Source organism: Myotis yumanensis, unplaced genomic scaffold (genome assembly GCF_028538775.1).
Source record: "Myotis yumanensis isolate MYYU_CA2020_CCGP unplaced genomic scaffold, mMyoYum1.0.hap1 SCAF_11, whole genome shotgun sequence".
In the NCBI taxonomy this organism is placed as follows: domain Eukaryota; kingdom Metazoa; phylum Chordata; class Mammalia; order Chiroptera; family Vespertilionidae; genus Myotis; species Myotis yumanensis.
In genome coordinates this window covers 1890046-1906225 of record NW_027223762.1, presented here as the reverse complement: position 1 = coordinate 1906225, position 16180 = coordinate 1890046, and the positions used below count along the sequence as shown (strand labels likewise).

Below are 16180 nucleotides of genomic sequence, written 5' to 3'. Positions count from 1 at the left end.
CACCCGGGGACAGAGGCGAAGTTCGGTTGGGTCAAGCTAGGACGTCCAAGGTCTTGTCCGGACACGCGCCTGCCCCGCCCTGGCGGGCCGGAAGGGGCGGGAAGGGGGCGGGGCACTGGAGCGGGCGGGGCGGGGCGAGCCAGGTCCTCCCGGCATGCCGCGCGGCACGCGGCTTCCGCTAGTGGGCGGTGCGGGCGGCGGCGGCGGCGGCCGGAAGTGGGCTCAGCCGGCCTCTGGGAACGCTGCCTGCACTTCCGGGGCCGGGAGTCGGCTCTAGTCTTCCTGTAGGCGGCGCGGGAGGAACAATTGGTGTGAGGGGCCGGGCCGGGCGGATCCCTTCCTCCCCCCATGTGAGCCGCGTCCCGAACCCCCGTTCGGCCGAGGCTGCCCCGAGAGGTGGGAGCGCGGCCCGGGAACATGAGGCGGTGCCTGCTCCTCCTGACCAGCCTGGCGCCTTTCGTGCTGGCGCCGCGACCTCCGGACCAGCCGGGCTCGGGCTCCCCGCCGCGACTCGGTAAAGACGCGGGAGTTGGTTGGGCCGGCGCCGGGGGCGCGCTGCTTTCGGGGAAGAGCCGGGCGCCGGAGCAGGTGTCTGGGGGCGGGGTACCGGCGGCGTTGGCGCGTCCCAGAGTTTTCTGTGTGGAGGGGGTGTGGCTCGGCGTTTGTGGAAGAATGGAGACCGGCTTGCCCGGGAACGGGAAAGGGGCACCGGCGGCGGCCTCCCGGGGCGACTGGGCCCGGGAGGGGTGCTCCCTGGGGTGCGTCTGGGAGGGTGTTCGGGAAAGAGGTGAGGGACGGGGTGCTGCTCGTGTCTGGAGGCCCAGGGCCCCGCCGCTCGGGCGCCCGGAGGGGGTTAGCCGCCCCGCGCGCGGCTCCGTCCCGCGTCCCTCCCGCGGAGTGTCGGCGGGAGCCGGTGGCGGGGACGCCCCTGTCGGGATCGCGTTAGCGAGCGCTTAGATGTTTAAAGAGGGGCTTCCCGGGGGGCGGGGCGGGGCGCCCAAACCTGCCGCGGCCGCTCCGCTCGCGCTCCTGCGGCTGCGGCTGCGAAGGGTTTCCTGGCCGCGGCCGAGAAACGAGCGGGGCGGCCCGTGTGGTCAGTGCTGAGCCCAGAGAGGAGAGGTTCTTATTTCGATGTCCTAAGAGGCTGGTTTTTTAAAAATATACATATTTTTATTGATTTCAGAGAGGAAGGGAGAGGGAGAGAGAGACGGAAACATCCATGAGGAGAGAGAACCATGGATCGGCTGCCTCCTGAACGCCCCCCACAGGGGCGGGCACGTGCCCTTGACCCGAATGGAACCCGGGACCCTGCAGTCCGCAGGCCGACGCTCTATCCACTGAGCCACACCGGCCAGGGCAAGAGGCTGGGTTTTAAGGATGGAGGGACGTGAAGGGAGTGGCAGTGTGGTGGGAGTTAGTGGTGTAAACGTGTGCTGCCGGTCAGCCCTTCGTCCTCCGGAAGCTGGTGTGAGAGCGAGTGATGCGTCGGTGGCGAAGGATGGGGCGCTGCCCGGTGTGCACGCTGTAGCTTCGGTGAGTCTTCATGGCTGTCTGGTCCCCAGATCCCACCAGGACGGACGGAGCACACCGAGCGGCGTGCGCAGCCTTCCCCACCACGTCGGCGTCCTTCATGGCCGATGGAGAGTTTCACATTCGTGTATCCGCGAGTTCTTTCGCATTTAATAGTCAGAAAGTGTCATCGATGGAGGGTGTGCAGGGTGTTGAGTGTTCCGGCTGAACAGACGCTTCCTTGTTATGTCAGATCGGAACGATGACAGGCGACCATGTTAATGGGAGGGAGGGCGCTTGTTAGGGTGCTGAGGGGGGTAAGTCCGTCAGGTGGAAGGGACATGTGAGTTGGGGTGGGCAGGTGACGGGGAGGGTGAGGACACGGATCCTTTTCCTGGGACTGAACGTTAATGCAAGGAATCTTGAGATAGTACACCCTTCCCCGCTCTAACGCCCGTTTGGCCTTGGGAATTCTGTTGCTCACAGGTGGGCAGTAGTGGCGGGACTCCCCCGGTGCACACGGGAGGGAGGAAAACCTTGCTTTGTGGGCCAGTGTCAGCAGCTTCAGGGATCGGAGGGTGTTGTTTCTGGCCGTGTGCTTTTTATGTGCAAAGTGCAGAACGCTGGGGCCAGGAAGATGCAGGACTGCCCGTTCACTCCCCAGGCGCCTGAAGGACATACTGGACGCAGGTATCGTGTGTGGCTTCGGAAATGCCGAGACCAGACAGCATCCATCTTCAGTCCGCTCCTGGCTGGTGGAGTAGGGAGTCCTGAACGGACAGTTCTAGAACAGCCTGGAGAGAGCACAGGCACACCTGGCGGGTGGTGTACCACAGCGGACGGAAGCGAGCCTGGGAAGGCGAGGCGAGGCTCCGTGAAGGAGGCGATATTTGAGCCCAAACTTTAAGGTTCAGTAGGTCAGGAGGGAAAATGAGGACACTCCTGATGGGGCACTTAGAGGTGGTTGACGTTCACCTCAGGGAGCCTGCCTCGCGTTTTACCTAAAGCGCAGAAGGAATGAGTCCGGCACAGTGAGCTGTCAGGATCACAGGCAGTGATAAGTAGGTGTCTTGTGGGTATCTTTTCTTTTGAAGAGCATTGATTTCTGTGTGTCTTTAATGGCTCAGGACATAATTTGTTGTTTAATTTAACCCCACCATTGGTCAAGACCAATAAGTAGTTTCATAATTAAAGAGCACGGTTTATTGTTTATTAGCTTACTTACCCTTTAAATGTTACTGTAACTGCAGTTTAAAGCTGGGATTTGAATCCAGGCTTTCGGATACTCATCGTTCCCCCGAAGTGATTTCAGTTGAACTGTTATGAATTGCATAATTTAGGAAAGTTGTGAGTCATGTGAACTTAGTCATGATCATATCTCGTTGAAGTTGCAGCTGGGGTGGATAAGTCTCACTTTGATTTCAAAAGTGGTTTCTCTTTGTGTTACTTTTAATAAAAAGAGGATGTAGTGGTGGAAAGAAGAGAATGTAGGTCATGGATGAGAGATGAAAGCTGCACCTGAAATGTGTTTAGAAACGTACCCTGATGGTGTTGGTGGGGGCTTCTCATGGCAATGCTCATTTCTCAGGACTGACAGCCCATTTTGTTCGGTATTTTGACATCTGGCTTTCTCTCTTGATGTTAATTTTGCTTTCAGTCTGCATTCTTTTGAAACCCAAACACACAACCACCCTAACTGTTCCAAGGGAGATTTCATGCAACTCTGCTCTGTAGTAGTCAGAGATGAGCTGAATTTCTAGAATAGAATGAAGAGGAGAGCGAGGCAGAGCCATGGTGGGGAAACGAGAAATCCTTCTGCCCTTTCCATGGTTTTCCAGAACCTTAAGTGGAGGTGTCCTCACAGGCCAAGTGTGGTTGATTTGGGGATTCTTCACCATTTGGTATTTATGAGAGACTGTGAATGCTTTTAGTGGGAAGGATGGTTTGAGGAAAGTATGAAAAAGGGGCCGGGCAGGCTTCACGGAGGTAGGGGAGTGAAATGAAGTGCTGTGTCATGGATCCCCTTACTTCTCAGCCTGACACCAAGCAGGGACATGGGTGTCTTCCTCCCCACACTGCTCCTTTTTTTTTTCCTTTAACGTGTGTGTGTAGGCTCTGACAAGTCTCATCTACTGCTTTGGTTTCACTTACTATTTGACTGTACCTATTCGGATAACTACTGTCTCCAACGTAGATTTGTTCTCTGAAGTTTCGCTCATGTGTCCGTTTGTCCACATGATGCTTCCACCTCTGTATTCACAGGCACTTCAGATATAACAGGTCCAGAATTACTTTGGTAAATTTGGATTCACCCACTCGTCCTGCGTGCGCGGGGTACTGAAGAGCAGGCAGGGTCATGCGTCTTCTGCACAAGGAGAATAGACACTTGGCAGCAGTCCTGGCTTTCTCTTTTCTCTTTCCCACTCATGACACACCACTAGCGGCATGGCACTGGTAGGGTCATTTGGGGGAACACTCTGTACCCCACGCAGCAGAGCAGTGGAGAGCCAGCAGCATGCTGCAGGGGTCTGCATTACACTTGCAAGTTGTATTCCAGGAAATGCAACTTATTGCAAAAAGAAAAGAGAAATGAAAAAGTTTACAAATGTTCCCAGACTCTTCTCATTCAACATTTCATTGTTTTAAAAGTCAGTTTTATCTTAAAAATGTTGACTCTGAACAGGATGAAAGAAATATGGGTATCTTTATGTCATTGTACCAGAGTAAATGGCCATAAAAACTTATCCCAGAAGTGGAACAATTTAAGCATAAAAGATGTTTGGAGTGGAAGGCTTATCAAATCTTCTATAGGCCACTTCACATGACACCCAGAAAGCCAGTTATCTCAGGCCTGGATGCCCAGCTTCCTCTTTATTCTTGGAGAACATAGAGGAACAAAGTATCTGCTGCTTTTCATTACTGATGTCAGTGTTGATAGTCTTGCCCTAGCTGGTTTGGCTCAGTGGATAGAGCATCAGCCTGCGGACTGAAGGGTCCCAGGTTCGATTCCAGTCAGGGGCACATGCCTGGGTTGCGGGCTTGATCCCCAGTGGAGGACATACAGGAGGCAGACAATCAATGTTTCGCTCTCATCATTGATGTTTCTGTCTCTCTTTCCCTCTCCCTTCCTCTCTGAAATCAATAAAGATGTATATATATATAAAAAAAAGTCTTCCAGTAACAGATCTGCTCTCTCCCCACCTAAAATCGCTCTATGACTTACCAGTGACATGATTGCAAACATATGATGACCTGTGTCGATGCAAAAAAGTCCTGTGTGAAGGACCAATGTAATTGCAAACTAAACAGAAGGTACAAGATATAATACGGAACTCCGGAATCTTTCAGCATCCAGCTGTCCTCTCATCTAAGCCCCTTGTCCAAAGCTGCTGCTCCTCGTATGTTTTTGTTTGTTTTGTGTTGTTGTTGTTTTTTTAATCTCAGTGGATGCGGTGCCACTGTGTTCCTAGGTACCCAAGCCAGTTACCTGGGGGGGTTTTCATGTTCTGCACCTGGATTGCTCAGCAGTTTACTAGCTGATTTCCCAGACTTCAGTCTGTTCCCCTCTAGCCCACGCTCCACACTCCAGTTCCAATGAAATTTCTAATTCACAGCTGCTGCCCTTATCCAAAGACCAAAATCCTTAATTTCGTTGTGTGGCCCTCCATGACCAGTACCCTGCTTGCCTCTCCAGCCTTACGCCTCTTCACATCCTCCGTGTGGTCTGCACTCCAGCTCAGGTTGCTTTCACTGCTTTGAGGATCCGTTCTGTGTTTCTTGTGGACCTCAGCACATGTTATGCCCTCTACTTACTGGTGGAACCTTCTCCTTTCTTTCTACATCCATGGCTTCCTCCTCATCCTTTTGTTCTTAACTTCAGTGTTGTTCCCTGGGAAAGTACCCTGGGCTCACCAGGCAGGGGTCATGCTCCTGCTGTGTCCTCCCCTGACTTCCTAGAACTCCTCACTTGGCGCTTGACATACTTTATAATCATTTTTTGTGTAGTGGTCTTTCCGCCAATGTCACAATATTGGAAATGCGTTTTTCTTTTTTTTTTTTAATGCATTTTTATTGATTTCAGAGAGGCAGAGAGAGATAGAAACATCAATGATGAGAGAGAACATTGATTGGCTGCCTTCTGCACGCCCCCTACTGGGGATTGAGCCCGCAACCCAGGCTTGTGCCCTTGACTGGAATTGAACCCGGGATCCTTTAGTCTGGAGGCCAATGCTCTATCCACTGAGCCAAACCAGCCAGGGCTGGAAATGTATTTTTCTTTCTTCATTATATCCCTAGTCCCCGGAAGATAGAAGGTTCTCAATAAATATTGAGTAAGTAAATAGGCAGAGTCTGGTGGAACAGGAGGAAATGAAGTGCAGAATGTGTGTGCACGAAAGGAGGGTTGGGGTGGAAAAGATACAAAAACAGTGAGGAAGGGGAGGGTCTCTAAAGATAACTAGACCGGAGCAAGCAGAGAGGTGTGGCCATACACTGAGCTAAGCATGTTAAGTGGTTTATAGTAAGTTTATTGAGAGATTTGGATACGGATAAAGGCTAGAAGCTTTTGTCAAGTGGGGGAAATATAAACTCAGTTGAGGAGCTATAGAAAACCGAGACAAACACTGGTTGAAATTTGGAAAGTGAAGCGCAGTGCAATACGGACGGGGATTCTGAGAGGGTACTTGCAGGTGCAAGGACAGTGCAAGGGCAGGAGGTCCGTTAGTTGGACTAGGGCAGTGCTGTGGCCATGCTGTTGGAATGGCCCCAGAGCTCCAGTTGGAGCCAGCTAGTTATTGTAAGAGGATAAATTACAGCTGAAACATAGTAAAGTTTTTTAAAGTGCTTTAGCAAGCTACATTTAAAAAGTGCTTTTTATAGAGAAAATATACCTAAAGATAACCAGTGATGTTACTATCTTGCTGTTTTTTTGTAGGCCTATTTTTAAACATAGTTAAGATCATGCAGTATGAAGAGTATTTTTCAAAAAAATGTACCTTTGTTTAATATTATAGCATAAACATTTCTCCATGTTTTAAAAACCTGTTTTTAAGAGTATTTTTTATTTATTTTTTAAAGTGTTTTTACTGATTTTAGAGAGAAACATGGATCAGCTGATTCTTACTGGGGATGGAGCCCACAACCCAGGGATATGCCCTGACTGGGAATTGAACCAGTGACCTCGAGGTGCATGGGATGATGCTCAACCAACTGAACCACACCGGCTAGGGCTTCAGCATTTTAAGTGATTGCATTTTTGTTGTCGTTGTTGTTATGTAGAAGTTCCATAACTTGTCCCGGCTGGTGTGGCTCAGTTGGTTAAGCGTCGTCCCATACACCAAGAAGTGGCTGGTTCAATCCCCTCAGGTCACATACCCTGGTTGCAGGTTCGATCCCCGGTTGTGGCGCATGTGGGAGATAACCAGTTGATGTTTCTCTCTCACATTGATGTTCTCTTCCTCTCTCTCCCTCCCTTCCTCTCTAAGATCAATTAAATAAAAAAAGAGTAGTAGTAGTACCATAACTTATCTGTTGCCCAATTATTACCTTGTTTCTGATTTTTGTTTATAAAAATAATGCAAGGCTGAACAATGAACATCTTTGTGTGTAAAGTTTTTTCTTTGAATTATTTCCTTACTTTAGTTCAGTAGTGGTTCTCCAACTTGGGTGTCCGTCAATATCACCTGGAAGGCAAATAAACACAGATTGCTGAGCTCCACCCTAAGAATTTCTGGTTGAAAACTGGCCTTTCTAACGAGTTCCCAAGTGATGTTGATGCTGGTGGTGTTGGTGTGGGGAGCAGCCTTTGAGAGCGGCTGGCCTATAGTATTGACAGTGAAACTACAGTATTGAGGTTGGGTTTCTCAGTCAGTGGGAGTGATTATGATCTTGAATGAAACTGAGTTCCTGTACCAACCTGTCTGTATCAGGAAGCTGAAGAGTGAAGAATTGTATCAGTAGCTCAGCATTGAGAATTGGTGAGCATAGGCTCTGTGCTGGGTATTGTGAGGTAGGAGTACGGTGGTGAACAATACAGAGCTCCCTTTTGGCCATTTTACAATCTGTTCGTGAGATAAAACAGATATAACTCAAAAGCGCCGGGAGAAAGTAGTAAACACAGGGCTTCAGAATTCAAAGGGAGGTGAGGTCATGTTTGGTTGACTTGTTAAAATGTAGGAGACCTGGAAATAGAAGGTCCAAGAAGAGCAAGGCTATCTTTAAGAAGCTTAAACAGCATGACGTGAGGAAAGCTTGGGGTTTCCAGCCAGGCAGGCCCAGGATCCAGGTTCAAATCCCAGTTCTGTGCTACAGTAACTGTGACCATTCCTCCCCGAGTGTCCGTGCTCATCTGTGAAATGGGGATAGAGCCTGGGGATGTTTGTGGGGATAACATAGAACGCCCAGCATGGTGTCTTGTAGGAAACACTCGCACATTGTTGAGTAAATGAAGCTTCTGAAGGTTTTTATTGGTGCTGCTGAGCATTACAGACATTAGCAAGGCCAGCTCACCAACAGCCTCCCATAAGCAAAGAAGTGATGGATGCCTGCTCAGACAGCTTTTCTCTGGATTAAAGTTAAAAGGAAATTTTGTTAACAGAAAATGGGGGGACCCAGCAAGTGTGAAATTTGCCGCTACTTTGTGTAATGTTACCTTGAGTTAGACTCTGGAGTGGACTTGGAATGAATTTACTTGGATCTTAGAGCAGCGTGCCTACTCCCTGCTGTCTTCAGGGCTGCTGGGGAGGAGGCATTTTCCCTCTTTTGACCACACTATAAACTGGCCCTTCCCGCTCCCTGTCGGCTGTCCTGCTGTAGTGTCCACAGCACTGACTTGTATTTGCTTGCGCGTTGTCTGTCTCTCCCACACTGAAATGAGTGCTGCGCTAGGCAAGGCCTTCGTTCTGCTTAAGGCTGTCTGTCAGGACCTCCTCAGTGCCTGGCACGTAGCAGTGAATGAGTGAACTGATGCACCAACCAGCTGAGGAGGTTTAGGGGAAGAAGGAGAGAGTATGGGGTGGGTTCTTTATTTTATTCGTGGTTTTCTGAGCATATTTAACCTCAGTGGCACTTCACTTGTATTTTAAGCTCCTGCTCTATTTTGAGAACATCCTAAATCCAGTGGAATGATTGTGTTTCTGCGGGGATATTTGTTGAGAGAAAAGGAAAGCATCAGCTCAAATATTTTTAGACAGTTTCTGCAGAGACTTAAGTCACCAAAATTGTATTCCAAAAATTTTCTTGATTTTGGAAGAGGCAGCAGAGTTGCTGTTGATGACAAGTGACTTACAGAGTAGACGCACTTTACCTTGTTTCCTCTTGCTCGGTATCAGATAAAAACATTTCGTGCTTGTTTTATTTTGGTGGCAGTGCTCTTTACTTTTCTTGGGTTCCAGGTCATTCTGGTAAAATCATTAATGTTGATTTTTCCCAGGGATTAGTTTGGTTTTATTACTTCTGCTTCCTGGTGTCCACTGGACTGATAGTCTGTATTTGTTCAGGGCAGCAGTAATAGGATAGTATCACTTCTTGTTCTCTAATTTGGATTATGTGTTTTTTTTGTAAAACATTTACTTTCCCAGTTTTGGTTTGCTCATTAATACATTTGTTGCTCTTGCTCCACATCAACTGATAAGAAACTGATATAGCTCAGATTGGCAATTGGCAGGTTGAGTTGGCTACCTTGATCTTAGGAATTCTAAACATACAAGCCAGAAATACCTTTAATTTAGAAGTTAGGTCATTGCATAGTATGATACGCTTTAAGATACCAAAATTACCACTGCCTGATATGAAAATGGACTCATGCTCAGATCTCCCTCATTGCCACAGTATCTTTCCACAGTTGGTTGGTGTGACCTGGGACCTAAAAAGGTTCGCACATTGGCTTGCTTGCCATGTTCTTGTCTAGTAGGTGTCGCCCCTCCCTTCTTTCCCATGCTATTTATTTCCTGGAGACATTGGGTCATTTGTTCTGCCGGAATTCTGACATTCTGGGTGTGGCTGATTGCTTGCGAAGGTTATTTAATTTGGCAACATTCAACGTTTATGTTTTAAAAACTAGAAGTTAGATCTTGGTTAGATTCAGGTTCAATTTGTGCGTTTTTTTGTAAGAATACTTCATAACTTGTGCACTGGGCACTTCATAATGTGGTACATTAGGAAGAGTTTTTTTGTCTGACTCTCATTTTAGTAATATTACAATTGATTAGTAGGTTTAGGTGTTAATAACTTTTTTGCCTTTATTTCAGAAAAGCTTGATTCTTTGCTCTCAGACTACGATATCCTCTCTTTATCCAGTATCCAACAGCACTCGGTAAGAAAGAGAGATCTACAGGCATCAACACATTTAGAAACACTGCTGACGTTTTCAGCATTGAAAAGGTAATTTGAATTATTCATAGAAAAATGTTGGGGCAAGTGAGACTTGGTTTGGCAAAAGCAGAAAAATAAGTTGTTTTTCCCCCCAAAGGTTACTTATTTTTTCAATTACAGTTGATATACAATATTATATAAGTTTCAGGTATATAAGGGTATCTTGGGAAGTTACATTTTTAAAGATTTGTAATTAATATAAGTAGTCTGTCAGATTATTACACTGTATATTGCCTATTCTAAAATTTACACTGATGATTATTTTTAAAAAGTAAATAGGTATTCCCAAAGTGTCAGGGATGGTCATAATATGTTTATCGAATTCTAACAAAGAATTTTAATTAATTGACCATGAATAGAACCCACTAAGCCACCCTGGCCGGGTGTGGTGATGGATATTAACTAGACTTATTGTGATGATCTTTTGGTGATATATACAAAAAACAGAAAAATGTTTGTGGTTACTGTAAATCCTTAAATCAAAAGTCAAAGATAAATGAAAATTACAAAAGAATTCTGTAAGTACATGACTTCACATAATTTTGGGAGGATAGAGTAACAAATAAATTCTGACTAATATATTCTGTGGGAGGCTTTATAGCTGAAAGTTGGAGATTGGAAACTCAAAAAACAGGAATTTTATATCACTTAGCCCCTAGTAATGAAGAAAGTGAAGAGCACAATTCCAGTGGTTTTTCTGGAAAGAACATTAAGTAAAAGCAATGTAGAACTCCTGGAGAGCTCTAAAATGAAATGATAAGGCATTGATAATAAGTTCTCAGCATAACTGACGGGAAAAAATCATACCTGTGAATGTGTGGGAAGATAGTGTTAGGATAGCAGGAGAAAATGTTCAAAGGTTTTCTGAAACAATGTTCTATTGTCCCTTTCTCTGTGACCATTAAAAAAACAACCCACAAGCAAACTAAAATTACCTTGTTATGCTCAAAAATGTTAAAAATATTTGTTGCCATGGAGACAATCTTAGTCTAGATTCTTGCAGTTTAGGCTTATGCAGACCCATAGGAAGTAACATTTCATATTTTCAACACCATAGCTGACAAAATTTGTTCCTGCGGCTAAGATGAAAAACATACCTTTATTTTTGATGTTCATGGGTGCATTGAAAGGACTCTGTAAATAATAATTGAAAAATTCTTGCTCACTATGCCTAGTTTTTAAGTCAAGACTGAAACTCATGGAAAACAAAAGGATATTAAGCTAACTGAAGAACTGCAGTGTGTATTTTAATGTCTGTGTTGTTTTTGCCTTGTATTTATTTTCCTCGTGGTATTGTGGATTAATTTTTTTCAAGATCTTTTTAGAAGGAGGAGAAAAGCATGAGTGCTTTAAATACAGAAAAGTAGCATTTATTAATTTTACACAGCAATAACATTAGATTGATTGCTAGAGGCAGCATAGGACAGGCTTCGGAAATGAGCCAAATTCAACTTTCAGTTCTGCCATTTACCAGCTGTATAACCTCAGATATGTTGATTAATTTCCAAGCCTCAATTTTTACTGTATGAAGTGACTATAACATATACCAGTACAGAGCATCTAGGACTGAGTAGGTGTTCAATAAATAGTCTCAAATAATATCAGATTTTAATAAGTTTTCAAGACAAGCAGGACTTCGACTTACACTGCCCAGATGTGTGTTTCCTCATTCTTCAGTCTCCAGAAAAGATGAATGCCTAAGCTGCTCGAGTCTTCTTTCACAGTTCTAGATGCCTTGGCTGCCAGATTCTTACACTAAAGAGATTGGTCCTTTGTGTTTACAGGAGACCACGCTGCTCTAAGTACCTAGTAAAACAGTAGTGAAAACTTGCATGGCATTTTATTAACACTTGGATTGCGGGAAACGAGTTAAGTCGGCTCGCGTGAATTGTGCGTACTCCGCGGGAGCTGTCTTAACTCGGTTCATATAGATTTGCGGTGGAGTGCGGGAAACGTGTAAACTCGGGCCGATTGTAACTGCGTATTACCAAATATTTGTTTGTTTGCCGTTCACAAAGATACCTACCTGCGTATGCGAACCGCCATCTTATATTTTGGCGGGAAATTCACCCGACACCGTAGTGTCAACTCTTCTGTCAACTTTTTTTTAAGGAAGTTTAATTAAATGAAAATTAGGCTTCCATTTTATGTTCTTAGAGTAAAATATGGATGCTTTCTTTCTTCAGGCATTTTAAATTATACCTGACGTCAAGTACTGAACGCTTTTCCCAAAATTTCAAAGTTGTGGTGGTCGATGGTAAAAATGAAAGCGAGTACAGCGTCAAGTGGCAAGACTTCTTCAGTGGACATGTGGTTGGTTAGTATGGAGCTTGTTTGCCTTTGTGTCTGCGGTGGTAGGTGTACAGATCTAACTTGATTGCATATTCTTTTTTGGGGGGAGGGAGAAGGAGTATCAGAGAACTGCTGTTCTTTGTTTTACTTGAACTATCTAAGTTTGGAAACAAAAACATTCAAGCAGGAGGATATGGGTATTACCAGCTGCCACACTAGCTGACCACTTGAATGATTGAAATGAATTTCCTCTCAAGTGATGAGAATTTAACCTTTTCTTTAGAGAAGGATTGTAGACTTCCCTTAGGAGATTTCCAACAGAGAACCTAGGAGATAAAATAATTGACTTTATGATCCTGTTTTATATTTAAGAAAATGTATCCAACTAGCAATTGTTTACTTCTGGAACTTTTTCTACAGTCAGAAACAAATGGCATTAAAATCGTCAAATAGTAGAGTTCAAGACCTCTGTGTTTCAAATTATGTTTTCTGCCTCCTCTTAGTTCTTTCTTCACCCAAAGTAGGCAGTTATTCCAGGAGGAAATTACAGGTTGGCTGGTTTTGTTCTGTAACAGACTCTAGATCATTCTCGTTCAGAAGCTGGAGGCAGAGAGAGGTGTCAGATGACTGGATAGAGGACCCTCCTGAGGCCAATCTCTCTCTGCTCCGGGTGTTTTCATGGTGTTCACAGTGTCTGGGCAGATGCACTCTGATGAAGGGCTTTGTTGAGTTTTAATGGCAGTGCGGCATAGTTTATTTTTTGATATAAGTATTTTTTAAATAATGAAAAAAAATTTTTTTCTCTTTAAGGTGAGCCTGACTCTAGGGTTCTAGCCCACATAGGAGATGATGATATTACAATAAGGATCAACACAGATGGGGCAGAATATAATATAGAGGTAAATCTAACATGAGTTTTTTTCTTAGCATATATCTTTTTTTCACCAAATGTCTATTTTATTAAATTTATTGGAGTAACATTGGTTAATAACATAAATTTCAGGAGCACAACATTATAATACGACACCTGTATACTCACCCCTGAGGCCTAGTTTCCTTCTGATACCATGTGACCCCTTTGCCCCCTTCGTCCTCCTCTCGCCCCTTCCCATCTGGTGACCACCTCGCTGGTGTCTGAACGAGTTTGTCTTTTGTTTGTTGCTTTTTGTTTCATGTCCCATATATGAGTGAAATCATATGGTTCTTGTCATTTTTCTCTCTGACTTCACTTAATTATCTCTGATTTTTAAAAAGTCGTTTCTCAGTTGTTGTAAGAAGACAAAGATCTATAATTATGCTTCTTTTTTCCTTGTATTTAAAGATTTTTAATTAGGAAAGTAGATGATGTTTTGAAGAAGGTGACATTTTTTACAAATGGCTAAGAAGCTGTCATAAGATGCACTCTGTATTTCTAATACCATAATTGAGTAAAAATCACATGTGGGTGGATAATAGGAAGAGAAAACTTCCTTTCCCTCCCGACTCATTTTTTCCTTATTCTTACTCTAATAATCCTATTATTGGTGTAAACATTCTCAAGGATGAAGGTGAAGTCTTATTTGTCCATTTCTCCTTTTTTTTTTCTCCTCCTAAGTGCTCTGGAAATGCAAGATCAATGAAGGGTAATAGTTTAGAGTCTGAGGCAGGGGTCCTCAAACTTTTTAAACTGGGGGCCAGTTCACTGTCCCTCAGACCGTTGGAGGGCCGGACTATAGTTTAAAAAAAAACTATGAACAAATTCCTATGCACACTGCACATATCTTATTTTGAAGTAAAAAATACAAAACGGGAACAAATACAATATTTGTATTTGCATGTGGCCCGCGGGCCGTAGTTTGAGGACCTCTGGTCTGAGGGGTTAAAAGAGGAAACTAGGAAACTCGGCCGCTCTTTCGTTAAAGTCCTAGCGGTAAAACCAGGCTGTACAGGTCCCGTTTGTGCAGGAAGGTAGCCGTGTGTCAGAGATTAGTCTGGAAAACAACATTTGCCACAGATGGTGGGTCGAAGGTATTCTCTGTTTCTAGGAAAATGCGAATACTCTGGGTATCATCAAAACAGAACACCTGTGGGAAAACTATAATGAAGATTGGTTAAAAGGAAAGGTTCAGGTATATTTCAGTGCTGACAATCCATGCATAGTCAAAAAAATCTCTTGTCCTCCTCAAAATCTCTTTCATGGATTTTTTTTCCTTCCAATTTAGGGTCCAGTCCTGGTTATTAGTAGTGGTTATTATAGGATTCAGCACTCTCTTAGAAATGGTGATAATAGGATCTGCTTTTAGTACTAGTAATAGTAACTCCCTTCGTTTTGAAATCTTAATATGTAACTGGATTCATATTTGACATTATCTTCAGGAGAGGTGTTCCACTGCTTTACCCAATGAGAACAGTTATGCTCAGATACGTTAACATCTCCAAGGCATGTGGTGGGGTACAGTGAGGTTTGAGCCTAGGCATATCTGATCCCGGAGCCTGCTGTCTTTTTCTCTGCAAGGTGGGCTATATTATGAAACGAATAATGTGAATTTAGAAATGTTTGTGCCCAAAAACAAAAGTGTCCTCTTCCTGTTCGTAGGCCAGGTGCAGGTCTGTGAAGGTTTCGATAGCGAGAAGTTGGTTAGTGAACTTTTTGAGGTCTCTTAGCCTGAGGTTCTGTAACCGTTGTTTTTAAATCTGCCTCCTACATGGATTATAAGAGAGTATATATGTATTTAACAGCTTCATTGAGATACAATTCACTGTACAGTTTACCCGTTTAAACTATATAACTTGGTGGTTTTTAGTATGTTCGTAGAATAGTGTAGGTATCACCATGATCAGTTTTAGAACATTTTTATCACCCCCATCACCCTTTTCTCCCTACTCCCCTAGCCCCAGGCAACCACTGATCTGCTGCTCTCTCTAGATTTGCCTGGTCATTTCACATAAGTGGTCTTTTGTGACTGCTTCTTTCACTTATTGTTTTCATGCTTCATCCGTGTTGTAGCATGTGTCAGTACTTTATTTCTTTTTATAGCCAAGTAACATTCTGTTGTATGGATACACCACCTTTTGCTTATTCCTGCATCCATTGGACATTGAGTTGTTTCCACTTTTTGGCTATTATGGATAACGCTGCTGTGAGCACTTGGGAACAAGTTTTTGTTTGAGCACATGCTTTCATTTCTCTTGGATATAAACTACGAGTGGGATTGCTGGGTCATACGGTAACACTGTTTTCCATAGTGGCTGTTCTTGACATGCTCACATCTTACATTTACTGCATTTCACAGCCCATGTGACATGGCACCAGCATGCATGAGAGTCTGCTTTGTCCACCTCCTCGCCAACACCTGTTATGGGTGTATTTTTTATTATAGTCTTCCTGCTGGGTATGAAGTAGTGTTTTCTTGTCATTTTAATTTCATTTTCATGATAGGTATGGATATACGTGTGTGTATGTAAATTTTATCTTTTTGAACCTTTCTCACAAGCTGTTTGGTTCTGATGAGACCAATGTCCCTTACAGAGAGGAACTTGAGTTCGAAATAATAAACATTCTTTTGACTTGGGTACCCTTTTGAGTATGTTAGTTCTGATTTACGGTGGCCTTGCAATATTGTAAGCGAAGGTATTTTTCTTTCCTGTGCATGTAAGATGTTAAGGAAACGAGAATGAAAAAGCATCGGAACAGAACCTTGTCTAACTTCCATGCTGTCTGCCCATCACCCAGCATGGTTGGTGTTAACATAAATATTTTGAATCAGTGAATGGAAAAGGATATGCATTTTCTCTTCTGGTTCTTCTAAAAGGTTTCATAACTTGTGCAAAATATGCCCTTCTTTATCTACAGATAAAATAAAGAAGTGAATAATCCATGTATTTGTTTCCCAGCATAGAAACTCTTACGATAAAAATGGAAATGGTTTATTTCCTATAAAAATGACTAGTCAGTTTACTTAGCCTGGAAATGAATGTTATCTAAAAACAAGGAAAGGATGTAAGAATTTAATGTTTAGGAATTTTTATA

General features: G+C 44.1%; 1 protein-coding gene across 2 annotated transcripts in view; it reads left to right on the top strand.

Annotated features, from left to right (window-relative positions):
* The first annotated feature begins 288 nt into the window (after positions 1-288).
* The window catches only part of ADAM17 (ADAM metallopeptidase domain 17), a 36522-nt gene continuing 20630 nt past the window's right edge, over positions 289-16180 (top strand). Inside the window, exons 1-4 of one of the 2 annotated variants that reach the window (XM_070428662.1) lie at positions 289-514; positions 9805-9888; positions 12066-12196; positions 12982-13070. Coding sequence is in view for 1 of the 2 variants with exons in the window: in XM_070428661.1 (XP_070284762.1) it covers positions 418-514; positions 9756-9888; positions 12066-12196; positions 12982-13070 (450 nt within the window). In the remaining variant the exon portion in view is untranslated. Of the gene's footprint in view, positions 515-9755; positions 9889-12065; positions 12197-12981; positions 13071-16180 lie in introns of both variants that reach the window. The other variant, XM_070428661.1, reaches the window with a different exon arrangement.